The sequence below is a fragment of the Hyphopichia burtonii genome (genome assembly GCF_001661395.1).
Source record: "Hyphopichia burtonii NRRL Y-1933 unplaced genomic scaffold HYPBUscaffold_10, whole genome shotgun sequence".
NCBI classification, from domain to species: Eukaryota; Fungi; Ascomycota; class Pichiomycetes; order Serinales; family Debaryomycetaceae; genus Hyphopichia; species Hyphopichia burtonii.
Genome location: NW_017963737.1, coordinates 91,775 through 117,615, shown reverse-complemented (window position 1 = coordinate 117,615; position 25,841 = coordinate 91,775). Strand labels below are relative to the sequence as shown.

Below are 25,841 nucleotides of genomic sequence, written 5' to 3'. Positions count from 1 at the left end.
ATAATTGATCAATCGATACAATTTAAACCATTTTTAGCCGCCGCTCGATTGTGTGTGGTGTACGGAAACATCCTCTGGACTCCGCTCCCACTCCCATTCATCCATCCGATTCCCACAAGTACTACAATCAACCCAGTTCCTACTGTAATATCTTACTACAGTGTCCTCCACCATTCAAAGGGTGGTTTAAATTTCGTTTGCCTGATTGTTTTTGCTTGCCTTGTTATTTTGCCTTTTTTCGTTCGGTTGTCTGAGCCAGCAAACCTAGCAAGTTAGATTTCCGCAACTGGTGACCTAATCAACTAACCGAACAAACCACTCTTCAATTCACATCTCTCCCATCACTCACCCATAATTCCCCCGGCTCTATCACCAGGTGAACTTGTAATCTGATTTGGATTGGTGTTTGATTTGAGCTGGGAAAAAGTGTGTGTACTTTCCCTTTTTCCAATCTCTCATTACATTTTTTTTTTATTTCTGCTTTGTTAAGTAGGGTGTGATTTCTTTTTTCTGTTTCTTCTCTCAATTTTTTTTTTTTTTTTTTCTCTCTCTTTCCACCTCAACTCAACACTAAAGTCAAAAATACCTTCAACAACTTCCAGGGCTTTCCATTTTAACACACTCATCTAATCCATCAAGCTTGAATTCCCATCTATATCACCAGGATCTTTCGTTGACTTCTTTTGCAAATCAATCCTCGTCTGATTCACCCTTTGTTCTGTGTGTGTGTCCATTTTTTTTTATTCTTTTTCAAGTCTTTTTTTTTATTTTTTTATTCTTATAACTTCCATCAACCATGGATTTAAGAGTTGGTAAGAAATACCGTATTGGCCGTAAAATCGGGTCAGGATCCTTTGGGGATATCTACTTGGGTACCAATATCATTTCTGGTGAAGAAGTGGCTATTAAATTAGAAAATACTAAAGCAAAACATCCTCAATTAGAATACGAAGCAAAAGTATATAAAGCATTAAGTGGGGGTGTGGGTATACCTTTTGTTAGATGGTATGGTACTGAATGCGACTATAATGCTATGGTTATTGATTTATTAGGTCCTTCATTAGAAGATTTATTCAATTATTGTAATCGAAAATTTACCTATAAAACAGTTTTACTTTTGGCCGATCAATTAATTTGTCGAATCGAATACATTCATGCTAGATGTTTTCTTCATAGAGACATTAAACCAGATAATTTTTTAATGGGTATTGGTAGAAGAGGTTCTCAAGTTAATGTAATTGATTTTGGTTTAGCTAAAAAATATAGAGATCCAAGAACTCATTTCCATATTCCTTACAGAGAAAATAAAAATTTAACCGGTACCGCTAGATACGCATCGGTTAATACTCATTTAGGTATTGAACAAGCTAGAAGAGATGATTTGGAAAGTTTGGGTTATGTTTTAATTTATTTCTGTAGAGGTTCTTTACCTTGGCAAGGTTTGAAGGCTGCTACCAAAAGACAAAAATATGATAGAATTATGGAGAAAAAAATGACTACCCCAAATGATATGTTAACTAAAGGTTTACCTAAAGAATTTTTAACTTATATGAATTATGTTAAAAATTTAAGATTTGATGATAAACCCGATTATCCTTATTTAAGAAAACTTTTCAGAGATTTATTCAGAAATGAAAAATATAGATATGATTATGTTTTTGACTGGACCTTATATAAATTTCAACAAGAAAGACAAAGAGATCAACAATTGAAAATTTCCGATAATAATAATCAAGACCAACAAGATCAACCACATGACCAACAACAACCACCACAACAACAACAACCGCAACAACAACAACAACCACAACAGATGCCTCAACAACAACAACCACAACCACAACAACCACAACCTCAGCAACAACAACAACCACAACAACAACGCCAACATTCACCCGGACAACACGAAGATAAAGGTATATACTACGGTTTAAACCAAAACCAAACACCACCTCAACAAAATCAACAAATCACAAATCATCAACAAGCTAACATACCCCAACAATTAAATAAAGATGAAGCTGGTGTTTATAATGATGCAGTATACAAAAGAGTCGGTGCAAATGCCCAAAATGTCCCCCATGCTCCAGGCTTTCGTCGTACCAAGCAACCTTCTGGAAATGAAACTGCTGCTAACCCAGCCTGGCTTTAAGTTTCTATATTCATATCAGCATTTCACCTCACGTCATTTCATTTATAGCTTTCCCATTAGCTAATTGCCGAGATTGAACTCAATTCAAGGGATTGAACAAGTTAGAACCTTCAGAAGTACTTTTGTCCAAAAGTGACTCGTCTAGAATTGGTCATGGCTTTAAATCTCGTTGGTTTAGATTAAAACCTGTTCTTGTCTTTTTCTACTATACTTTCCAATTTTCTTTTTCTAAGCTTTCTATATCGTATATTACTTTAATACTACTTTATTCGATTATTATGTATAAGTAAATAATTAATTTTTTTTCTCTAAGCCGTTTTCAAAAACAGCACCTAAGAAATCAAAAATATGTTTATCTTTATTACTTTGAGTTTCATTGCCTTTGAAGGTATCAATAAAATTGAAAAATCCATGGAATGTATTCTCTTTTGTTTCTTCACCATAGATTTTATCATAAATGAATTTCATTTTAAATTCATTCATTTCGGTTTCGTATTTAGTAAATTCAATTGGTTTATATCCATGTTTTTCTAATATTCCATTATATCCTTCATAAACTGGGTTTTCTAATAATAAACCTAAAGCAGGAGCTTTTGGAATATTAATTTTATTTGGACCAAAGCAATCAACAATACGTTGAATTGGACATCCAGTTCTAACAATAAGACATGCCATTGAAATCATTTTTCTAATTTGATGTAACATAAATGATTGTCCATGAATTTTGATGGAAACCCATTCAGTACCTTCAATAATAAAAGGTTCAGAAACACTGGTATCCTTCATAAATCTTTTAGCTGAGTCATCTTTGTAATGTTTACCTAAAGTAAAATTATGGAAATTATTAGTTCCTTCATATTGTTTCATGGCTTGTCTAAATAAATCAAGACGTTCTTTTGAAATACGATATGATCTTCTACAATTATTCTCAGTATCTTTTATAAGCCTCATCTGTTTACCCAATTCTGTTAATTCTCCATTTTCATTAACTATTGGATTGATTTGAACATTTTCAACTTCTGCATCTTCGTTATTATTTGAATTGGCCGGGTTGGAAGTATCATTGACTTTTGTTTGAATCAGGAAAATATCCTCTTGACTAATATTTCCTTCCTTCATTATGGTTTGTAAAGTTTCTTCCCACCATTTATCACCTTCTTCATCATCACGGCTAACTCCTGGATGTGCCTTTTTATTTTCAGCAATAAACTTGGCTAAAATACTATTTGGCTTAGCTGGTAATAATGAATAAGTTGGTAATAAATATTCATATACTCTTGAAGAACACATTTTACGACAGTCAAATGATTTGTTTGTTCTTTCAATACCCCAAACTCTAATTTGACTTGGTAAGTTGGCATTGATTTTTTCCAAAATATCTTCATCTTCAATAATTAACTTACACGAAATAACATTACCAGCAGCATGAACACCTTTATCAGTTCTGGCAGCTCTCATGAACCCATTTTTTTTCAAATCAAGAGAATTTTCTGGAGAAACAGCACCTGCCTTGATAAATGCTTGAAAAATATCATTTTCAATAGTTTTAACATCTGGATTATTTTGAATTTGCATCCCATTATATCCAGTACCGCAATACCCAATCATACAAGCAACCTTTTTCTTTGGTCTTCTTTCTGATTTGGGAACTGGATTACCATTCTCATCTAATCTTGGACCCCATTCACTATGAAATAATCGTTAGTACCACTCACAGAACATCATCAACCATTCAATAACGAATCATTGACTTGAATTTGAAACGTACCTACGTAGGTTTATCATCTCTTTGCCTTTTGGACCTTTTAGATTCGGGCTGGTCTTGCAAATCGTCCTCAGCAACTCGAGAAGCCTTGGCTGAAGTAGCTTCCTCAACCTTATCGTTAGTAACATTAGATGCCTTGTCTAATTCCTGTGACCCCATTCTTTCTTAACTAATTGGTTTGCCAAAGTTTGCAATTTTTTTTTTCTGTTGTTCAAGTCCTTATACTGATTTTTCACCTTTTTTTTTCACCTTAACAATTTTCAGTCCTCATCGCACTCTGCGCATACTTTTTATGAGAGATGATTTCGACTGAAAATTTATGAAAAAAAAATCTCCAAAGGGTATTGAAGTCTATCAAACACAGTATACACCATGAGATCTTTGACTGAGGAAGAAACTAAAGTTGTTTTTGAAAAGTTGGCCAACTACGTTGGTAGAAATATCAGTTTTCTTATTGACAATCCTACCAATCCTCATGTTTTCAGACTACAAAAAGATCGAGTTTATTACGTTTCTGAACAGATAGCAAGATATGCTACTTCTGTTGCCAGACAAAACTTGATGTCGGTTGGTACTTGTTTTGGTAAGTTTACTAAGACCGGGAAGTTCAGATTACATATTACTGCATTGCCATATTTATCGCAATATGCCAAATTTAAAGTATGGATTAAAACTAATGGTGAAATGCCATTTTTATACGGGAATCATGTTTTGAAAGCTCATGTTGGTAGAATGTCTGATGATATACCAGAACATGCTGGGTTGATCGTTTATTCAATGCATGATGTGCCATTAGGTTTTGGTGTTAGTGCTAAATCAACCAATGAAGCCAAAAATTTACAACCAACTGGTATTGTAGCATTTAGACAAGGTGATATTGGTGAATATTTAAGAGAAGAAGATACTTTATTTACTTAGAATCAAAATTTTAAAATGATTTCAATATTAGCATAAAGCAAAACTTTATTTCTCTCTACCTTTTTTCATTTCCCATTTCTTTCAGGTCTTTCAGATTAACTGATTATGTATTTTTAGTTTACAAATTCAATAGATAATGAATAAAAAGTATAATATTTTAAAAGAGTATTCTATTTACAATGATTCAAGTAGTATATAAACATAATATAAAAAAAAACGCTGAAAGAGGTCTAATAGGATAATTTGACATCTTGAACAATATATCCTGGTCTACCACTAGACACAGTGAAGGCATTACGAACAATTCTATCAAATTCAGCATCACGATCAATTTTTGGTGCAATATGGTTTCTCATATCTGTTCTTTCTTGAATGATTTCCTGTGCACTCTTAAGTTTATCATTAGTTGGATATGGTCTAATTTGTAAAGCACCTGCTTTATCATAAAATTCCAATAAATTTCTAGTTTCATCTTGAGTGAATTCAGCAACTTGATAATTTTTAACTCCACCATTAGCTAAGAAAGCATTAGCAATTCTGATATCACAAACTTTAGATTTCCAATAAGGATCGTGTTCAATTAAACCCAAACCAACTGGTAAAGTTTTAGTTTCAGCGGAACCAGAAGTTTCAGCTAATAAAACACCACCTTTAGCAAAATTGATTTCCCCACTGATAACTTGAGTGATAAAATGACCCATTTCAAATTCGTTCAAATGAATTGGATTGAAATTAGGATGGAAATATCTTGTTAAACTTCTACTAGTTAATGCATTAATATTATCAATTGAAACCAAAACAGGGAAGTTTGATGAATGATGTATTAATTCTTCAATGAAGAATTGGAAAGAGTTTAACGAAGCTGGTTTACCGAAATTAAAATCTTTTGATATATAATCATAAACGGTATCAACATCCTTTTTTAAATTATATTCCGTCTTTTTAGTAACAAACTTAGCATCTCTTGATAAAGGCATCTTCTTAAACACTTCGGCATTGGCTTCACGTAGTTTTATAATCCATCTTTTAGTAAACATTGTTTGTTGGTACTTATCTAATTTTTTATTAAAAATATAATCACTGGTACCATTGACAATGTTTTCAGGGTCAGGAATGTATAGAAGAACAGCATCGTTTTTATATTTGGATAACGCTAATGCATTGGCTTGAGCAACTAATGTTGATTTTCCTGAAAATCTTTCTCCCAATAAACAAAGTCTATTATCTTTTGAAGGTTTATCCAAATTTGTTATAAACTTTTCACGAATGTTAACGGTATTTTCACTGACTAAAGAAACTGGATTACTAAATATTTCATGGTGTTGATATCTTTTAAATGCCTTAAGGCTATTAAGAGCATTTTCAGCTTGCGTTTCATACTTGAAAACTTGTGATACTGGACTGGCTAATGATAACTTGGCTACTTCAGTATTTCCAAGATCAACAGCCAATTTTTGGAAATTTAATGAGCGAACCGCATCCCTGAAAGGCAAATGAGTCATCCCTCCGGCCTTTTTCTTTGGTTCTGCTGGTTTAGCATTAGATCCCTTCTTCTGGTTCTTGAAATATAATCTCGTACTGTTCGAAATTGATCTATTGATTGACACAACCCTGGCACTGGCCGCCATAGGGGATTGTGATTGAACGGCTACTCTTCTCAACATTCTGACTGTCCTTCAACCCAAATAATAGCTTCAACAATCCTATGTCCTGGTATGTCGTTTGATTTCAATTGGTTGTTTCCACCAAAAGGCCTCGCTTCATTCGAAATTTTTCAGTTTTTTTTTTGTCCACACCCACACGACCCACTATCCAACTCAAAAGCAGAGGCATCTCTCTCACTGAAAATTTATTACTACACAAACTAATAAAGTATGGAAAATTTTCAGAATCCTCTTATTTTGTCTTTGTTTATTGGGAACCGAGTGTTTGAGAAGTATAAATAGGCTGGACATTCCTCTCAGCTTTTCTACCAGCTAGTTTAACTTTTTCTTTTCTTTTCTTTTTTCTCTTTTCATCTATCAATAGATCACCAATCTAATGAATACCCTAGTACGCATTGGTATAGGATTGGGTAAAGGTGCTTGCTGGTATACAAGGCCATTTGTTGGTCATGTCAGGTATAAGAGCTCTAAGGCCGGTGGCATGAAGAGTCGGAGAAGAACGGATGCCAAAGAACGAGAATCAAAGACGTTTGGGTTGGGGGCTTTTTCCAATTTGAAAAAGCCATCTGAAGAAATGGTCAATAGTTCGAAAGAGCAAATCAAGAGTGTTGAGTCCTTTGATGAGCTTAAGATTTTCCCAACTGTTCGGGTATCGATGATCAAGGAGATCAAGAAATCTTACAATTTCAAGAATACTTATATTAAGAATAAGGACGAGCTTGAGATTAAACCATCTCCCGTGCAAATTGCTAGTATTAAAAAAATCAGTAGGCCAAGGGATCAAGTACCCATGAAGCATAACAAGCCTAAGCCTAGCACTAGTGGAGGTGATATTTTTAGTGAGTTAATGAAGGAGAATAATAATAAAAAATTAAAAATTTTCACCATTGCTGCTGAAACTGGTTCCGGTAAAACATGGGCTTATTTAGCTAGTGTGTTGAGTAAGTTAAAGGAGGACGATTTGAGTTTGTTCAACGAGTCACCTCGAGTTTACTCCAAGACGAAGAATAGTCCAATAATTAGATCGGTTATATTACTACCAACTCATGAATTAGTGGAACAAGTTTATGAAACTCTCGACAGTGCTAATAAAATGAAGTATGATGTGTCGAGTGAAATCTCAGCAACGTTTACCCGAAACAATTCAGAATTTTTTGAATTACATGAAAATAAAGATCATTTAAATCTTAATATATTTAAATGGGGTTCTGGTGATCCTCAAAACAAATTAAAATCTCGTTTAGATAAACGAGGTCGTATTGATGTATTGGTTACAACTCCTGCCAAGATCAATACCTTAAAGAATCCAAATGCTGATGTATCCTTAAGTCGAGCATTTAAGCTGGTCAATTACTGTGTTGTTGATGAAGCAGATACTTTAATGGATCAATCTTGGAGTCAAGATACCCTTGATGTATTGGGTAGATTCAAAGTTTGTCGTGATTTAATTTTTTGCTCAGCAACTATACCGCAAGATTTTGATAAGACCATTAAAGGCTTATTTGGTCAATTAGCATTTTTTGTACCAATTATTACTCCAAGTTTACATAAGATCCCTAAACAAATTGTTGTTAAAGTATTGGATTCTAACTTAGCTCCATTTAATGGATCCAAAACCAGGTGTCTTGCCCAGGCGTTATATGCCATTCATAATGATGGATCAGAAGCGGGATACGTTAAACGTATAGTGATCTTTGTTAATCAAAAGAAAAGTGTTCATGCGTTAGTTGAAACACTTACTGATAAATATGGTCATAGACCCGAAGATATTATTGGAGTCACTGGAGAAAATTCACCAGAAGATAGATTAGCGCAGATCAAACCATTTATTGAGCCGGCTCAATTAATTGAAGAAGATCTTGACGGGAGTAAAATCAAAGTCTTGGTAACTACTGATTTAATGGCTAGAGGAATCAATTTCAATGGAGTCAAGAATATTATTTTAATGGAGATTCCAAACAGTTCATTAGATTTGGTTCATAGAATTGGAAGAACAGGTAGAATGAGACAAAGTGGGAGAGTTTTCATTATAATCGATGGTAAGAAAACATGGATCAAGGGATTACCAAGAGCCATTAAGAATAATATGGTTATTGCATAAATAGAGGTATGTTTTAAAAATATCCATATAATTCATTAATGATGATCAAACAAAGAATTATTTAGACGTTAGACTTCCTAATATCTTTGAGGAAAGTTCTTTAGATAGCTGATTGAATTATATGACCCTTCAATGCTATAAACAATACTAACAATCAACAGATGACGACTAAACGAATCATTTGACTACGAATCAAAAAGTATGTATTAACGAAACTTTACCTTATACAAGAATTTTATGATGAACGATTTGGATATTTAGAACGCTTGACTTCCGATAAACAACTGAGGAAAGTGTCTCAATTTAAAATTATATCTGATCATTCTTGAAGAAGGTACCAATGCTTGTTTTCACAAGATACTAACTGTTTTTTAGGCATCAACTTGTACATAGATGTAGTATATTGTAATATAGAATTTTTAGTAGTGCAAGAATGTAGTCTTTTTTTTTTTTTTTTTTTTTTTTTTTTTTTTTTTTTTTTTTTTTTTTTTTTTTTTTTTTTTTTTTTTTTTCTTTTGCTCTTTCAGTTGTTGAACGAGAAAAGGCAAATATTTGTTAGTGCTGTGCTTTTAGAGTCTGATGAATATAACCAGATTCATTAAAGGTCCAATTAGTAAACAGCTTGCTAGGTTTAAATCGACCATTGGTGAAGAAAAGAAGAAAATATATTATAAGATGTCACACGATAGATTTGGTGATTTCAGCCAACAACAAAATCGCATGTATTTTGGAACTGAAGTAATTAATAGAGTATCATTTTTAAGAGAAGATAGTGATTTTATTAGCAATGCGGTGAGTCATCCACTGACGAGGTTTGTATTTTTCCATGATACCAATCCATTAGTTCATAAAGTTGGGGAAAATAAGTTAGTGGTATTAACGAACGGGAATGAACAATTAGAATCGGGGGAAGGAGATGGATTTAAAGTGGGATTGAAAAATCATGAAGAATGGAATCAAGTTATTGAAACTTGGAAGAATGATAATAAGGAACAAAGCAGTGGATTGAGAGATGATGAGAAACCAACCTTATTATTTTTAGGATTGAAAGATGAAAGTGTTGGATTGAATTTATCCAAAGTTAAAGCAGCAGATATTGAAAAAGAAGATGAGGATCACGAAATCAATGAACATTATTTAGATCATCAGGGAAGATATCAAGGAATACCATATTTTGCCGTTGATTTGACTCAATCACCCAAATTGGTTGAAATGATCAAGACATTTTTCGTGGAAGAAAATAGTCAGTCAGTTGATAAGAGCGATTTATTTTTCAGTTTATCAAGAAAACACTATTTTGGATTCAATGATGTTGAAGCTACGTTATACTCGCACGGTAAGATGTTTTTAGACTGGTTAGGAAGAAATCGATTTTGTCCAGGGTGTGGAAGTAAAGTTATACCTATTCACGCCGGAGGAAAATTACATTGTACCAACGACAAACATGAAACCTATAAAGAAGAAGGAGAAACCAAGACCAAATACGATTGTCCCGTTAAGAACAAGCGAGTCTCCAATGTCTCCTTCCCGCGTACCGATGCGGTTGTGATTACTGCAATCACCAACCAGGACAAGTCCAAGATCTTGTTATCCAAACTGAAGAGGTATGCCCCGACCAATATCTATGCATGCACCGCCGGATTTCTCGAACCCAGCGAGACGGTAGAAGTGGCCACCAAAAGAGAAATCTGGGAAGAAACTGGGGTGGTTTGTCTGGACATCAAGATATTCATGACCCAACCATGGCCGTTCCCGGCAAACCTAATGATCGGATGCATTGCCACGGTGGACTTCAATGGCATCAACGAACAGATCTACTTGGGCCACGATCGAGAATTGGCAGATGCCCAGTGGTTTGACACCGACTTTGTTAAAAAGTTGATCTACGATGATCCGGGCACCGACGCAAACCCCGACGGCATCACCTTGCCTACTCCGGAGAGCATTGCATACCAATTGATCAAGGCAGTAGTCGACCAGCCCAAGGCCAGCAAGTTCTAACCCTACCCTACATACCTTATATACCTTATATACCCTACATACCCTACATACCTTATATACCCTACATACCCTACATACCCTACATATATATTTAGATTACAATTACATGCACTTACAAACCCGTACCGCGGTTTCGCAATAATTGCAGCCATCTCCCCTCATCTTCATGGATTCAGCCAATCCTCCACCTCCCCCATATTCAGCTTCACGTCCACAGCTTCAGCTTCACTTTAACAGTCACTTCAACAGCTCCAGCTTCACAGTTTCATGGTGTTTCATAGGTTAGCCATAGTACTGCTAATACCGTAGGTGCGGCACCGGCAGCCTACGTCACCGTCCCGCTAGCAGGGGCCTGGGCACGCCCGTACCAACGGGAAACTACCGAAATTTCCTGAAAAAAAAAAAACAAATAAAACAGGGAAAATCCGCTAACAAAACAAAAAAAACCCCTCCCCCAAACCAGGAAAAGCTTCGATGAGCAGCTGTCAATTCCTGGTAGCAAGGACTGGTCGAACTAGACTTACCCAAAGGGCCTTGCAACCGTACCCCCGTAGGATGGCCATTACTCGATTAGTGGCCGGATAGCCAGACTAGCAGAAAAAGAAAAGAAGGTGAAATGACATATATATATAGAACATCAACCACATGGTTGCAGACAACGTGTTTGGTTGCGATTTTTTTTTTTCAAATAAAAGTTCCTTCAAATGATACCACTACCGTTTGAATTTGTTTAATATATTAGAAATAGATTTGATCAAAGTGATCTTTTAGAACATAAACGAATAATTTGTTTTTTTTTAGAACGCATAAATTTAAATTTGCAGCATGTCATTAGTGAGTGATTACGAGTCGGAAGCGGTGATTGTGGGCCACCGAGGGTTCAAGGCCAAGTACACTGAAAACACTCTCCATGGGTTTGAAAAGTGTTTTGGGCTGGGGGCAACTTCAATTGAAACTGATGTTTGGTTGACCAAAGATCAAGTTGTGATAATATCTCATGATGTTTCCACTAAACGGATTTTTTGCGATGCTGAGGGTAACCCAACCGATTACAATATATTAGAAACGAACTATTATGATACTTTGAAGAATTTGCAAACCATTGAGCTGGGGGAGAAACTATTGACTTTTAGAGATGTGTTGTCGTGGTTTTATGACTATGTTAAACAGCATGATTCCAATAGTCATAAATTAATGTTGGATATCAAGAGGTTTAATCCAACGAAATTAATCAAATATCTAATCAAAGATTTATTACATGTACATAACGATTTGGGTTGGTGGTTGCATCGTATCCAATTTGGGATTTGGGATTTGAGTTTTATCAAATATTTGAACCAAGATGACGATTTTCAAAAACTCTTCAGTAATATTAAGAACCCTCTTGGGTTCAAGCAGTTTGAAATCATCCATATCAGTTTTAGCTGGAGAGATTCTTTACATTACTTACGTTATAATGCTTATTTAGATGAACAAAATAAGGATCCCGATTCTAATTTGGTTTTGTTTAAAGTCAGTGGGGTCTCGCTACTTTATCTCCTGACCTGGTCAATTCAATTCTTGACGGTTTTCGTGCCTTTGTTGAAACATCAAGACTTGTCGCTTTATTCTTGGACTATCAATAATTTCCAACAATTTGACTACTTGTTGGCCTTGGGTCGGATCTCCAATTTGAGGGAATTCGGGGTGGTTACCGATCATCCCGATCTAATGGTTGACCACATGAACGGCCAAACCTCCTTGAGCAATTCCAGTGACGATGAGTTGGCTACCGAATTGACTAGATTGACTACTTCCCATGAATCGTGGGTTGAAAAACAAACCCTCCATTTAACTTGGGAACAGAGATTTGCCCATTTCCTCTTTGTCCTGTTCCAAAGACTAGCCCAATCAAAAATGCTCACTAAGGAAGAACTCCAGTTCGACTCCATCGTCGATGAAAACGAAATCAGAGTCACCAAACCCAATCCTTTCTTTGGTTGGGTCTTTTCCACTTGTCAAAAATTTGGTATCTTCTAAATTTATCACACCCGTACATATCAACCGGAGCCACACCCGTACATATATTTATACATATTTTTTTTCTACTTCTCTTCTCTATGATATTTTGCTTTTAATACATAAAGCTCATCTGTGACGATCACTGTAACCATGTTTAGCTCGTTACTTCCGAAACCAAAGCATACTACGTACGATGACAGCCTACGAATCACCTTGAAAACTTCGTCGTCCAAACAAGTCCTCGTACCCAACCAAATCAATACGGTATCCAAACGCGAGACGGCCATACAGTCATCTTATCAAGATACAATCCCCCTAAAAGTGAAATATCCAAACTTGAAGCACCACTTCCCTCGTACCTACGATGAGTCCACAGTGCAAGACACTAAAGCCACCATCGATAACCTAATCCAAAAACTTAACGGTAATGACCCTAATGCTGATAACGACAAGACATCTTTTGTAAATTATAACCCATCGTCTTCTTCGGACTCAAGAGTAATCCAAATTAAAAATTATAAAGAAGATCCAATGCTACCTCCTAAATTTAAATTGAGAAAAAATAGACATAAAGACCCTTCTCCTCCTCCTCCAATATTGAAAAATGACTCTAATTTACCTAAATTAACAAAGGAAGATCGGGCAAAATGGAATATTCCTTCAGCAATTTCAAATTGGAAAAATAACTTGGGCTATACCATAGACTTGAATAAACGTGTAATGGCAGCTAATGGTGGTATGGACCCTTCGGAAGCTTCTCCTGATTTCAACTTGGAAAAATTCGGTGAATTATCTTCTGCTTTGGAAAATGCTGATAAACAAGCAAGAGATGAAATTAAATTAAGAAATGAATTACTAAAAGAACAAGCTTTGCAAAATCAAGCTGAAAAAGAACAGCTATTGAAAAACTTGGCTGAAAAGACTAGATCAAAGAGAAGTTTTAACCCTTCACATTCTTCTAATAAAAAAAGTCGATATTGATTATTACTTAATCTATATAATACAAATGTTCTTATTTTTTATTCTTCTTTGGTTTCCCCTTCAATTTACGATCTCCTCCTTCGTATAATGACTTGTCAAATTGATCAATGGCACTAGAGTTAACCCATTCAAGAACTCGTGATAATTCTCGTTCTTCTTTCTTTTCCTTTAATTCCTCTTGTAATTTTCCTTGTAGCTCTTTCAATTCTTCTATGCTCCCACCGGTTAGCGTCTCCTCAATACTTATGGTCTTTTGACGTTTACGCTGTCCCGGTTTGCTTCTTAAATTGCGTTTTCTAGTCACATTATCATCTTCACTATATTCCTCTACTTCTTCTTCTTCTTCTCCTTGGTTTTCCAAATGTTCAAGTCGAGTACTAAGTTGACTCAATTGTTCTTCGAGTTTTACTTCAGCTTCAGGGGTTCTATCAATCCAAAGCGCTTTCCTCCTAGCTTCCATACTAAATACTATAGCATCTTTAACGGCGGCAAGCTCTTTACGTAATTGTGACTCCCTTTTACCCCATGGATTTAACCATTGAACGAGTTTATTCAATTGCTCGGGTCTGTCATAATATCTCCAGTATTTACCATTAAATGTTGGATCATCTTGCTCTTCAATTAGTTTTCTTTGCATTATAGGCAATGCCGTTACCGGTAATGTATGGTTTAATAATCCTAAATTCCCAATGATGGTATTAGGTGAATTATCCTGAATAAATTGACCTTCAAATTTGATCCTGGGTTCTTCTTTAATATCAGATTTGGATGAATCAACAATTGAATCGTCTTTATATTCAAGATAATATAACTTCTTGGCGGCCTCTTTGTATGAATTAGAAAACTTGCTGAAATTCATTTTTTTCAATGGAGGTTTCCCATCTTTCAAATCAACAAATTTACTTTCATCAATGATTAACTCGCCATCATCATTATAATTTTCTGCAATAGTGGTTTGTTCTTCTATGTCAACTTCTTCTTGATCATGTTCTTGTCTTAGTCTTTGGATTTCTTCATCAAACCTGGAAGCTTCCTCATGCGAAGTATTGAGGTTTATTTGAAGATCTTTTTCACTTGGACCTTGAATCCAAAGTCTTCCCATTAAATAAGTTTCTTCTAAAACTTCATCACTATCATCGTCATCGTCTTCATCCAAAATTTTCTTTGGTTTGTCACTGTCTTCATCTTCATTTTCTTCACCATTTGAACTAGCATGTAAATTAGGCAAACCATTATTTTCAAACCACCAATATCTATTGAATAAACGATCCTTACCCAATAACTTGACTCTTTGACAATCAATTTCAGTTAATTTCAGTTCTATTTCTCGTTTTGATTTCTTTAATTCTTGAATTTGAATTAAACAATTTTTTCTATTTTCCCAAAGTTCTTTGAAAGATGAATCTCTGTCTGCTAATGATTTTTCTTCATGAATCATTTCAAAAGCATTGAAATTAAGTCTTGGTTTCTTTTTTGGGTCATAAGGAGTATAACTTTCATCATTAGAGATATTGGGTAAGCCATTGGCAAGAATATCTTTTGAAAGCATTTCATGAATTTGTTGATGATATTTTTGAGCTGAATCTAAATTAGTCTTGTAATCTCTGATATTATCTAATCTGTTTCTTCTTAAACTGGTTGACATATCTAAGCAATCATCAATGTAATCTCGAACATGATCTCCTGAAGCCAACAAACTAGTTAAAATGTTTAAAAATTTTAATTTATACTCAATATCAAGTGATGAATAAAAATTATTTAATACATTTGTTGGGGTTGGAGATTCATCTTTTGGTGCCAAATTTTTATAAATTTTATCAATTATTGGTTTATAATGAGGAACGTATTCAACCAACGATAATACTCCTAAAGCAATACATTGCCAATTACCATCTTTAAAATTTCTTCTACGTAACCTTTCGTGCCATGGAGTACCACGGTGATTCATGACAATATAAGCATTATGTTCACGTTCATCATCTCTATCCTTATCATCATCCGAATCAGAATTTACCATTTCAACATCTTGATCTTCCTCTTCATCGTCTTCTTCTTCATTTTCATCTGCATCATTATCAGATTCATTATTTTTTTGATTTTTATTCGAAACATTCTTCTTTTTCGATTTCGGTTTTGATTCATTATCTGAATTTGATTCATTACCCGAATCAACATCATCGTCACTTTTCAAAGTTTTATCTTCATTTTCACTTTCTGAACCACGATCATTATTATTTGAATCATTATCTTGAGTAGGATCTTCGCTTTTATCCGAAATTGGAGGATTTATAAAAGAATCTTCTGCGGGCAAATCAATCAACAAACCAAAGATTTCATCGTCATCAAGTTTATCTTTTCCTGTTGGTAATTTATTAGAAACTATAGCACCTAATACAGAACACCAAATTTCATCTAATAATTCACAACGACCAATTTCATCAAATTGGTCATGATTCCAACCCATGGCATATATAAAATCATCAAAGGTAAAAGTATCTAATTTCAAAACTGAATGATAGATATTTAAAAAAGTCCAAGATTCTAAAGCTTCTTGAAGAGCGGGTAAATTAGGATTTGATAAACGAATTATTTCTGAATTAATAAACTCAATTTTTGAATTTATTTCATCTTTAGATTCTTCAGAATCTTGATTTTCCTGTGATGAATTTAATTTTTCCTTGAAGTCTTCAATTAAATGATTATTCCAAATTTTAGCATTTTCAGGAAGTTTAATTTTAGAAGGTAAAGGTTTTGAATTTTGTAAATCGAATTCTAATTCTAAATCATCGACGATATTTTTCTTTGTTGGTTGAAATGAAGAAATTGTAACTGATAAGGAAGAAAGATTTGAATGTTCTGCCATTAATTCTGCATGATGAAGTTCATTTTGAACTGCTTCTGGTAAATGATGTAAGGGGAATTTTTTCCTTGGGTCTTCTCTTTTCGTTTGAATTGGAGGTAAGGGAGAGATAGATTGATTTGGACTTTGAGATTTAACACTTGGAGCAATTGGTTTAAATCTTTGGTTTTCATTATCAATTAAATTATTTAATGCAGCTTTCTTTTTTAAATTTTTAGAATTTGGAGGTTGTTTATTTGATTTTTTTGATTTATCTTTTGAATCATTAGTATCAATAAGTTTTGACGTTGGGATAGTTGTCTTTTTAGGTTTTGAATTATCATCATAAATAATTTCACCATTAGGAGTAGAACTTTCGAAATGTTTTAAGTCATCAGGATATTCTTGAGGAATCCTATATTTTTTGGCAAATTTATCTTTTACGACCCAAGGAGCACCAACTTTATGAGATCTTGACATGGTCAACTTAATGAAAGTTTTAATTAACCATTTGGTGAAATGATTACGATCTCTTGAGATATTATCTTTTGTTACAATTGCTTGTTGACCATCTTGTAAACGAGCCACCAAATATCTCGTGGTTAAACCATCGGAAGGATTACTATATTGAACTTTTTCACGAATCACCCCCTTCAGTCTTAAAGACGTAGATGATGTTGGTAAATCTTCGGAAGAATCAATGGGAGGAGGAGACGAAGGTTCATAAGAAGAAGGAGGTGATGAATTTGTAAAATTTGGACCCCTAATAAAGATAGTTTCACCAGGGAAGTAGTCATTCTTAAATACAGAATAAACTTTATCAACCAATTGATCTAGTCTAGTAATTCTATTAAATTGTAAGAATCTTAAGATATGTTCTCTTAAAGCTTCAGGAAAATTTTTCTCAACCCCCTTGATTTCTTTAATTTCACTTTGGGATGCTTCATAAAATGTCAAGCAAGAGTTTCCGGTTATTTCACAGACAAATTTACGTCTGCGATAATAGTCGAGTCGATTTAGATAATCTTCATAGTTGATAAACCATTCTTTTGTTTCTGGGATGTAAAAGACTTCTTGGTTCAAGTCCTGCGGTACTGGAGGAGGTTTCAGAAACGTAACTTGCTTACGTTTATACAACACCATTCTTTATACTTTGATGAAGAAATGCAAGAATTGATCTTTAAAAAGAAGTAGTTAAAGATGAAAAAAAAAAAAAAACAGAGGAAAAAATTGATACCACAAAAAAAAACAAAAAACAAGAACGAAAACTACAATTAGGTTAACATAAGATAACTACAGGCTTTCCTAAGTGTTGTTGTGACAAGCCGTCAGACTGACCACCACGTCAATGCACAGCACATCATACATGAATACACCATGAAGACCCATGAAGACCCATGAATACACCACGAACATGAATGCACCACGAACATGAATGCACCTCGAATACCCATGAACACACCATACATCACTACACCCTACTATAAAACTTGTACATCTCACTAGCACAGCATATTCCTTGTATCGCCAACTTCTTCGCATCAACACCACACACCTTAGCAATACGAGAGCCCCGTAGGTGCTAGCGCAGGCCCATTAAGCATCTGACGTAGAACGGCTCCGGTAAACGTGGTGTACGGGTGGGTGGTATAACAGGACATACTTACTACTAGACCAATAGCCGTTTTTGGGTATAGCCTCTAAGAAGCTACTGGGTGTTGGTCTACGGTAAGACATTGGTTTGCGTTAAAGTGGGTGCACTGGGGGGAGGAAGTAGTCTGCTATATAGGTAGTTATCCAGCTAGTGTAACAGGTACGTATAAGGTGTTTTAAGGTACTACAAGGTGGTAGAAGGCAGCATAAGGCAGAAGTCAGTAGTTGCTGAATCCAGCCGTTTGCAACCACCAGCAAACAGAAGAAGCTTTATATACTCGGGGCCACTCCGAAGCAGCTCGCTGGTGACATGTAACGGTTTTCCTTCATTTGTAAGCGGTTTGTTCTGGACCGGCATTGAAGTGCCCTCCAGCTGCGGTCCGAGCCACCGGAAGCAGTAATGATACCCCCAGGACACTGGTCGAGATAATCAAAACTTACGGAATTGATAAGTAACCGGGAAGCCTTGTGAGCAACCAAGGCCCATTGCATCATACTTAAGGTCAATTTTGACATGCGTTCACAAAGATATGATTTGTGAACTGTTCCGACGAGAGCGGTGAAATTTTTCGTTTTGTTCGGACTTGCCATTACTAATATAAATAGAATGATTTCCATACTCTGATAATTTTTCAATTGGGATAGTGGTAAGTAATTTTATATTTGAAGATGACCGTTGACATTCCTGCTAAATTTCAAGGTTTTGGTGTTCACGATAAAGAGCACTGGAGTGAACCAAAATTTGTTGAATATACTCCAAAGAAGGTTTTACCTCATGATGTTGTTTTGAAGAACATTTGTAATGGGTTATGTGGTACTGATATCCATACTTTGAAAGCCAATTGGTCTCCATTGAAAAGAGATGACTTGGTTGTTGGACATGAAATCATTGGTACTGTTATTGCTGTTGGTGATGAAGTAACTCAAGTTAAAGTTGGTGATCGTGTTGGTATTGGTGCATGTGCTTCTTCTTGTAGATCATGTACCAGATGTCAAGAAGAAAATGAACAATATTGTCATAAATCAGTTTCAACTTATAATTCAATCGACCATTTTGCTGATAATTACGTTACTCAAGGTGGTTATGCATCTCATTCCATTGCAAACGAACAATTTGTTTTCCCAATTCCTGATGGGTTGGATTCGGTTAGTGCTGCTCCTTTAATGTGTGCTGGTTTAACTGTTTATTCTCCAATTGTTAGAAACTTGAAAAAAATTGGTAAAAAGGAACCGGTTGTCGGTATCATTGGTCTTGGTGGATTGGGTCATCTTGCTGTTCAATTTGCTAGTGCTTTAGGTGCTAAAGTTACCGTTTTTTCCAGAAGTAACGCTAAAAAGGATGAAGCCTTCCAACTTGGTGGCCATGAATTCATTGCCACTGGGGTTGAAAAAGATTGGACCACTAAATATCAAGACAATTTTGATTTTATCTTGAATTGTGCTTCTGGTATTGACGGTTTGAATTTAAACGATTATTTAAGTGTTTTGAAAGTTGATGGTAGATTTGTTTCCGTTGGTTTACCTCCAGTTAAGGATACTTTTGAAGTTACTCCTTTCAGTTTCTTGAAAAATGCCGGTTCTTTTGGTTCTTCTTTATTAGGTTCTAAAGCTGAAGCCCTTGAAATGTTACAATTGGCTGCTGATAAAGGTATTAAACCTTGGGTGGAAGAAATTCCAATCAGTGAAAAAGCTGTCAATGAAGCTTTGAATAGATGTGATCAAGGTGATGTTAGATATAGATTTGTCTTCACCGATTACGACAAAGCTTTCACTAACTAATTTATATACTATTGCTATCTAATCCATTATTTATATACTTTGCAATAATTACTACCAAGGTAGTATGTATAATACACACTCTACAAGTCTCCACGCCTTCGCCCATTGATTCTCTAGTTTCGTCTGCACCTCTGCCCGTCGTACACCTCGTATCGCCAACACCAAAGCCTTAATGTCTGTTTTGTAGGGTATTTGCAATTGCTTCACTAGTTAATTTTCACCTTTTCAGTAGTTTGTTAGTCTTTATTTTAGTGCGCAAAAAAACTCCATACAAAACAAAAAAAAAGAAAAATTACACCAAAAAAAGTGGTGAAACATGAAAAATTCTACAGAAATCCATCATTTTGATTCAATCCTTCGACCACTTTCTCTTTTATTTCATTATAGAGGGTCTTTTACCACAATTCCATCGTTGAGCCTACAGAATCAAAGCGTCTTCCCGCTCTCCATCTTCCCTTGATCACATATCCCAATAAATTTAGCTTTTTTTAGTCTTTGTTTTTAGTCGATTAGACGCTCGTCTCAAGACATTTGCCTTCACAATAATTTGTATAGCTTCTAGAACAAAAGCAAAAGCTTCTTAAAGTAGCAAAGCTAATCAGTAATCATCTCATCAAGATCCAAGAGTCCTTGCTAGTTTTTCTTTGGTGGTTTTTGTTTCTTTGATCTTTCATTTCCTACTACTTCTCACCCAACGTACTTATATGATTATACAGTTTTAAGTGCCTGACCCGATCACTTGAAAAGATCTTCTTTCTTTCTTCTTTTTCTTTCTTTCTTTACTTCTTTTTATTTGTTTTATCTTGTTTTTTGTTGGTTTTTCTTGTTATTGCAATTCTTTTTTTTGTATCCATTTTCTATTTATTTATTTCCGACCCCTTTTATTTTGTTTGTTTCTTTGGTCCAGTTTTCGAAGACCGCTTGCCTTATATTCTCGTTAAGCTTCCTCACTGGCCATTGCTTCGATATTTATTAACTAGTCTTCATTTCAACTCTACAGTCATTTTGATTTAAAGGGACGAAAAAAAAAAAATCCCTGATCCATTCCCGCATTTGACTAGCTCGGAAGAAAAAAAAAGGATTTTCAACTTCTTCTGAAAAAAGGGCACCAGTTGATGAATCAAAGATGAAGCTTTCACTTATATCCTGTTTAACCAGTATATTCTTGATCCTTCTGGTATGGGCGTCGCCCCGACTAGAAAAAGTTTACCTGACCAATAATGAATTAATGCAAAAAGAATACCAACACCAAAATCAGCATCATCAAAATTATCAAAGAGATCGTAATATTATTCCTTTAGATTTACGATCAATACAAGACTGGAAACTCACCGATCTATTGTTGATTAGTGATATCGATGGTAATCTACACGGAGTTGAAAGAAATAGCGGAGGATTACTTTGGTCCTTACCTATTGACGATCCCTTGGTGAAAATAAGTACTAACGTCACCAACGCCTCAAATGAAACCTATAATAACACTCAATCAAACATCTTGTGGTTTGTTGAACCATATCAAGATGGGTCTTTATATTATTTCACCCCAAAATTCGGCTTGAATAAATTACCAACTTCAATCAAAAATTTGGTTCTTGAATCTCCTTTCTCTCTCAGTGGTGATGATAAAGTTTATACTGGGAGTAGGAAAACTTCTCTATTTACTATCAACATACATACTGGTGAAATAATCTCGTCCTTTGGTACTAATGACGAAAAATGTCCCGTTCCGAATACTCATTCTAATGATAAATCAAAAATTCGATTTCATACTGAAAGTGAAGATACAATAATGATTGGTAAAACCATCTATGAATTATCCATTTTTTCAAAAGAGCATACTAATGTTGTTTGGAATGTAACTTATGCTCAATGGGGGCCAAATAACATCGATAATGATTTAATCATGCAAAATCAACAAAGTTTGGATAAATTATACTTCACACCTTTTCACGATAAATCATTATTAGCCATAAATAAAAATTTAGGTACACCAGTTTGGATTAGTAAGTTACCTTCCTTGGCTGTGAATGTTTTCGATATTTTCGAAAATAAAAATTATAACGATCATGTTATTTTACCTCATCCTTTGAAAGTTTTAAACGAGTTACAAGTTAGTGAAGATACAAATAACAATGATTTATGTTTTTTGAATAAAACTTCAAATGGTAATGAATGGTTCGCAATGAGTTTCGTTAATTATCCTACCTTGATTAAGTCGGCCCCAATTTCTCCTTATCAAATGTCTTTATACAAATTGAGTCATTCAATTCCTTCGGAAGTCGATGTTGAATTTTTATCAAACTTTAAGGTTTCCAATACTCCCTTGGTTGATCATTTAATTAATGGTATTCATCAAACAAACCACTTGACTGCTGATACGATGTATCAACCAGTTTCAAATTTCGATAATAAAGCTAATCCAATCAAACAAATTAGTGACGGTAGAACAAGTGAACCTCCAGTTGACAATAATGATTCCCATAATGAAAATTCCGTTCCTGATGTCATGAATGGGTTTGTTTTCCGTGATAGAAAAGATGAATCACCTTATGGTAGGGACGTCTCTACTTTAGTTAATTCGAATAATCAAGATGTATTAGTGTTTGATAGATCAAGAGAATCTCAAAAAGACTTATCTCAGAAGGATGATAATGCAACAACAACAACCATAGAATCATTATCTTTAATCAAAAGAATATGTGAAGATCTAATTGTCATTTTAATTCTCTTGGTTCTTCTAATGGTCTTCGGTAAATTAGGAAAATTAACTAAAAAATTTCAAAAGTTTATTGATGTGAGTTCCTCAAGTCCAAATACCCCAATTCCTCAAAGTGAAAAAACATTTTCCAACTCTCCTCATTCAGGTAATGATAAAACAGAGAATTTGGATTTGGAAATTAATAAGTATAATTTACTGGAGAAAGATCATTTACCTGCATCGATAGAAATAAGAGATGCCGACTCAAATAACACTACTACTCGTAGTTCATCAATTTCGGATGGAACCGATCAAGATTTATTGGACCCTTCACTTACAGCTAATGAACAGTCTACCAATCACTCTAGATCCTCTTCTAACGGTACTGTAACGACATCAAACTCAACATCTGACCAGCTTTCGTCTTCAAAACAAGTTAAAAAAGTCACCATAGTTAGTCCTGATGATTCGCTCGAGCAAGAAAATTCAAAACCTTCAGTCAGCGAGGAGAAAGTTGAAATAACAACTGGAAATCAATCACCGGAGGAATTAAACCCTCTCGGTATTGTCACTTCAGAAAATACTGATCCCGGTGACGCAGACAACGACAATGACAATGATAATGAACAAGAACAAGCAGTTACGAAAAAGAAGCGTAAGAGAGGTAGCCGTGGAGGAAAGCGTGGAGGTAAAGGTAAAAAGAAAAATAAAAGTCCTGATGATACCAATGGTGATTTAGGAAGCAATGAAAATAATCCAACTGATGATGGCATCGTTAATGGAGATGATGTTGAATCAGTTGAACAACAGGATAAAGAGGAAGTTATATCAACCAAATCACTTATCAAGACTATTCAAAAACAGCCTTCCACTCAAAAGCTTCCTTTGAAGAAACTCCAAATAGAAAATAATTTAGTGATTTCTGACAAGGTTTTGGGTTATGGATCTCATGGTACCGTTGTTTATGAAGGAACCTTCGAAAATAGACCGGTTGCAGTAAAACGTATGCTTCTTGATTTTTACGATATTGCCAATCATGAAGTGAGATTACTTCAAGAAAGTGATGACCATCCAAACGTCATTAGATATTTCTGCTCTCAATCAAGTGAGTCTGAAAAATTTTTATATATTGCCTTAGAATTATGTTTATGCTCGCTAGAAGACATAACAGAGAAATCAAAACTTTATCCACAAAACCTTAGATTGAATGAATATAATATCAATAATGTTTTACACCAATTAGTGAGTGGATTACATTATTTACATTCTTTGAAAATTGTTCATCGTGACTTGAAACCTCAAAATATCTTGGTTGCTGATACTATGAAAAAACCTTCAAATAATAAAAACCAGGATGCTTCAGCTCAAACAAGTTCTATCCGTTTATTGATTTCTGATTTTGGTTTATGTAAAAAATTGGATGCTGATCAATCCTCCTTCAGGGCCACAACTCAGCATGCAGCCTCTGGTACCTCTGGTTGGAGAGCCCCAGAATTATTATTACATCATGACTTATTAGAAATATCGCCTGAGACTATATCTTCGGTTGGTTCTTCTTCGCGCCATTCCATCATAACCAATGGTAATACTCCTTCAACTGGAAATGGAAAACGGTTGACTAAAGCAATTGATATTTTCTCTTTAGGATGTGTATTTTTTTACATATTAACTAATGGTAATCACCCATTTGGTGATCGCTACTTAAGAGAAGGTAACATTATTAAGGGGGAATATGACTTATCATTATTGAAATTTTGTTGCCCAACTGATTATGTTGAAGCTTCTCATTTGATTTCGGTCATGATAAGCCATAACCCAAAGTTGAGACCAAATACTTTCCAATTAATGAAACATCCATATTTCTGGGGGATGAATAAGAAACTTGAATTTCTCTTAAAAGTTAGTGATAGATTTGAAATTGAAAGAAGAGATCCTCCAAGTGATTTATTATTAAAATTAGAATCTGTTGCAGAACGAGTTCACCAAGGTGATTGGCATGCTAAGTTTGATGATGAATTCATGAATAATTTAGGTAAATATAGAAAATATAATACTGAAAAACTAATGGATTTATTGAGAGCTTTGAGAAATAAATATCATCATTTTAATGATATGCCTCCTAAATTGCAAGAACAAATGAGTCCTTTACCAAATGGGTTTTATAAATATTTCAATAATAAATTCCCTCATTTATTAATGGAAATTTACTTTATTGTTGAAGAAACATTAAAGCATGAACATGTGTTTGAAGAATTTTACTAATATACTAGTTTTCTTAAGTGTTTCAATCACATTATTTAAATTATCTTCTTGATTCATCAATCGATGGACCTTTAAGATTTCACGATGCATATGAAATGTTTTTCTTTTCGTTTCTTAATTTTTATTTAATTTTTATATAACCAAGTCATACAAAACATACTTCTTTCATTTCTTCATACATAGTACTTTCAATATAGGTTTTTACATGCATGTTTTTTTATTATTATCACTCTATAAACAACTATTTAGAAGCTTTTTTATGTTTTGGTTTTGAAATACGACCAGAAGATGAAGGTTTGATATTACGAGACTTCTTCTGTTTTTTCTTTAAATTGGCTTCTGCTTGTGATGGTTTCTTAGATGGTTTTGATTGTTCTTCATCATCTGAAGTTTGCTTTTTATCTTCGAATTTAGTATGCTTTCCTTTAAAATTGTCCTTACTTATGGCTGGTTTGCTTAAACTCTCAGGTTGGGCAGCACCCCCGCCATTAACATTTGAGCCAAGAGTGTTAACTATGTACTGTCTTGCTCTTTCAGCATTCTTTTCATCTTTGGATTCGGCATTCTTTAACTTAGTTTCTAAATCTTTTAGTCTTTTCATATACGACTTTATTCTAGTAAGTTCTTTCATTATTGGGTGTTCCTCGACCTTAATTCCAATTACTTTCAAGTACGAGAAAATTACCGATATTAAGGTATAAAGATAATTATTATAAAAACTTATGGCTTCTATATTATTATGGGTATTCACTCCTATTAATTCATCTAGTGGTCTATTCAATAACGGGTTTAATTCATTTTTTAATTGGTCTATGGACCCATCGAGGGACTCTATAAAGAGCTTGACGTTTGCTATATTTTCCATGATAACAGCTTTAGAGCAGCTTAAAAGCGTTCAGTTCTGTAAAGTAATCCTTGAAACAGACGTAGTTGATACTTCAAGTCATCGGTATTTTTTTTTCCTACGCTTTTTTTTCAAAAAAAAAAAAAAAAATGTACCCTCTTAATCTTCTACCTTAGCAGTATA

General features: G+C 34.5%; 12 protein-coding genes across 12 annotated transcripts; 8 read left to right on the top strand and 4 right to left on the bottom strand.

Moving 5' to 3' along the window:
- The first annotated feature begins 532 nt into the window (after positions 1-532).
- Positions 533-2,504, top strand: HRR25 (serine/threonine protein kinase). Its single transcript, XM_020222909.1, has 2 exons — positions 533-1,903; positions 2,178-2,504. The coding sequence occupies exons 1-2, from the start codon at positions 797-799 to the stop codon at positions 2,214-2,216; spliced, it is 1,146 nt and encodes a 381-aa protein (XP_020073738.1). The 5' UTR covers positions 533-796; the 3' UTR covers positions 2,217-2,504.
- Positions 2,447-3,838, bottom strand: HYPBUDRAFT_115590 (pseudouridine synthase; the record flags this gene model as incomplete). The annotated part of the gene is made up of 1 exon (XM_020219132.1): positions 2,447-3,838. A coding segment is annotated over one exon (1,392 nt), but the record flags the coding sequence as incomplete, so codon positions are not given.
- A 434-nt stretch (positions 3,839-4,272) lies between these two features.
- Positions 4,273-4,917, top strand: NIP7 (ribosome biosynthesis protein). The gene has a single exon (XM_020221992.1). It carries the CDS (start codon positions 4,290-4,292, stop codon positions 4,833-4,835), a length of 546 nt encoding a protein of 181 aa, XP_020073736.1. The 5' UTR covers positions 4,273-4,289; the 3' UTR covers positions 4,836-4,917.
- A 148-nt stretch (positions 4,918-5,065) lies between these two features.
- HYPBUDRAFT_159085 (mitochondrial 37S ribosomal protein mS29) lies at positions 5,066-6,337 on the bottom strand (the record flags this gene model as incomplete). The annotated part of the gene is made up of 1 exon (XM_020222421.1): positions 5,066-6,337. The coding sequence occupies one exon, from the start codon at positions 6,335-6,337 to the stop codon at positions 5,066-5,068; it is 1,272 nt and encodes a 423-aa protein (XP_020073735.1).
- Positions 6,338-6,875: 538 nt separating this feature from the next.
- On the top strand, positions 6,876-8,600 carry HYPBUDRAFT_8526 (ATP-dependent RNA helicase; the record flags this gene model as incomplete). Its single annotated transcript, XM_020223753.1, has 1 exon — positions 6,876-8,600. One exon carries the CDS (start codon positions 6,876-6,878, stop codon positions 8,598-8,600), a length of 1,725 nt encoding a protein of 574 aa, XP_020073734.1.
- Positions 8,601-9,194: 594 nt separating this feature from the next.
- On the top strand, positions 9,195-11,048 carry HYPBUDRAFT_154283 (NAD(+) diphosphatase). The gene has a single exon (XM_020221991.1). It carries the CDS (start codon positions 9,276-9,278, stop codon positions 10,599-10,601), a length of 1,326 nt encoding a protein of 441 aa, XP_020073733.1. The 5' UTR covers positions 9,195-9,275; the 3' UTR covers positions 10,602-11,048.
- A 328-nt stretch (positions 11,049-11,376) lies between these two features.
- HYPBUDRAFT_154282 (phosphatidylglycerol phospholipase) lies at positions 11,377-12,737 on the top strand. Its single transcript, XM_020221990.1, has one exon. The coding sequence runs from the start codon at positions 11,427-11,429 to the stop codon at positions 12,618-12,620; it is 1,194 nt and encodes a 397-aa protein (XP_020073732.1). The 5' UTR covers positions 11,377-11,426; the 3' UTR covers positions 12,621-12,737.
- Positions 12,738-12,752: 15 nt separating this feature from the next.
- PRP45 (mRNA splicing protein) lies at positions 12,753-13,583 on the top strand (the record flags this gene model as incomplete). The annotated part of the gene is made up of 1 exon (XM_020220318.1): positions 12,753-13,583. The coding sequence occupies one exon, from the start codon at positions 12,753-12,755 to the stop codon at positions 13,581-13,583; it is 831 nt and encodes a 276-aa protein (XP_020073731.1).
- Positions 13,584-13,614: 31 nt separating this feature from the next.
- Positions 13,615-17,565, bottom strand: HYPBUDRAFT_237631 (uncharacterized protein; the record flags this gene model as incomplete). Its single annotated transcript, XM_020223206.1, has 3 exons — positions 13,615-14,295; positions 14,362-16,603; positions 16,730-17,565. The coding sequence occupies 3 exons, from the start codon at positions 17,563-17,565 to the stop codon at positions 13,615-13,617; spliced, it is 3,759 nt and encodes a 1,252-aa protein (XP_020073730.1).
- Positions 17,566-18,744: 1,179 nt separating this feature from the next.
- Positions 18,745-19,854, top strand: HYPBUDRAFT_159079 (NADP-dependent alcohol dehydrogenase; the record flags this gene model as incomplete). Its single annotated transcript, XM_020222420.1, has 1 exon — positions 18,745-19,854. The coding sequence occupies one exon, from the start codon at positions 18,745-18,747 to the stop codon at positions 19,852-19,854; it is 1,110 nt and encodes a 369-aa protein (XP_020073729.1).
- Positions 19,855-20,980: 1,126 nt separating this feature from the next.
- IRE1 (bifunctional endoribonuclease/protein kinase) lies at positions 20,981-24,814 on the top strand (the record flags this gene model as incomplete). The annotated part of the gene is made up of 1 exon (XM_020223751.1): positions 20,981-24,814. The coding sequence occupies one exon, from the start codon at positions 20,981-20,983 to the stop codon at positions 24,812-24,814; it is 3,834 nt and encodes a 1,277-aa protein (XP_020073728.1).
- A 211-nt stretch (positions 24,815-25,025) lies between these two features.
- On the bottom strand, positions 25,026-25,679 carry HYPBUDRAFT_163796 (uncharacterized protein; the record flags this gene model as incomplete). Its single annotated transcript, XM_020222639.1, has 1 exon — positions 25,026-25,679. The coding sequence occupies one exon, from the start codon at positions 25,677-25,679 to the stop codon at positions 25,056-25,058; it is 624 nt and encodes a 207-aa protein (XP_020073727.1). The 3' UTR covers positions 25,026-25,055.
- Between the last annotated feature and the right edge of the window lie 162 nt (positions 25,680-25,841).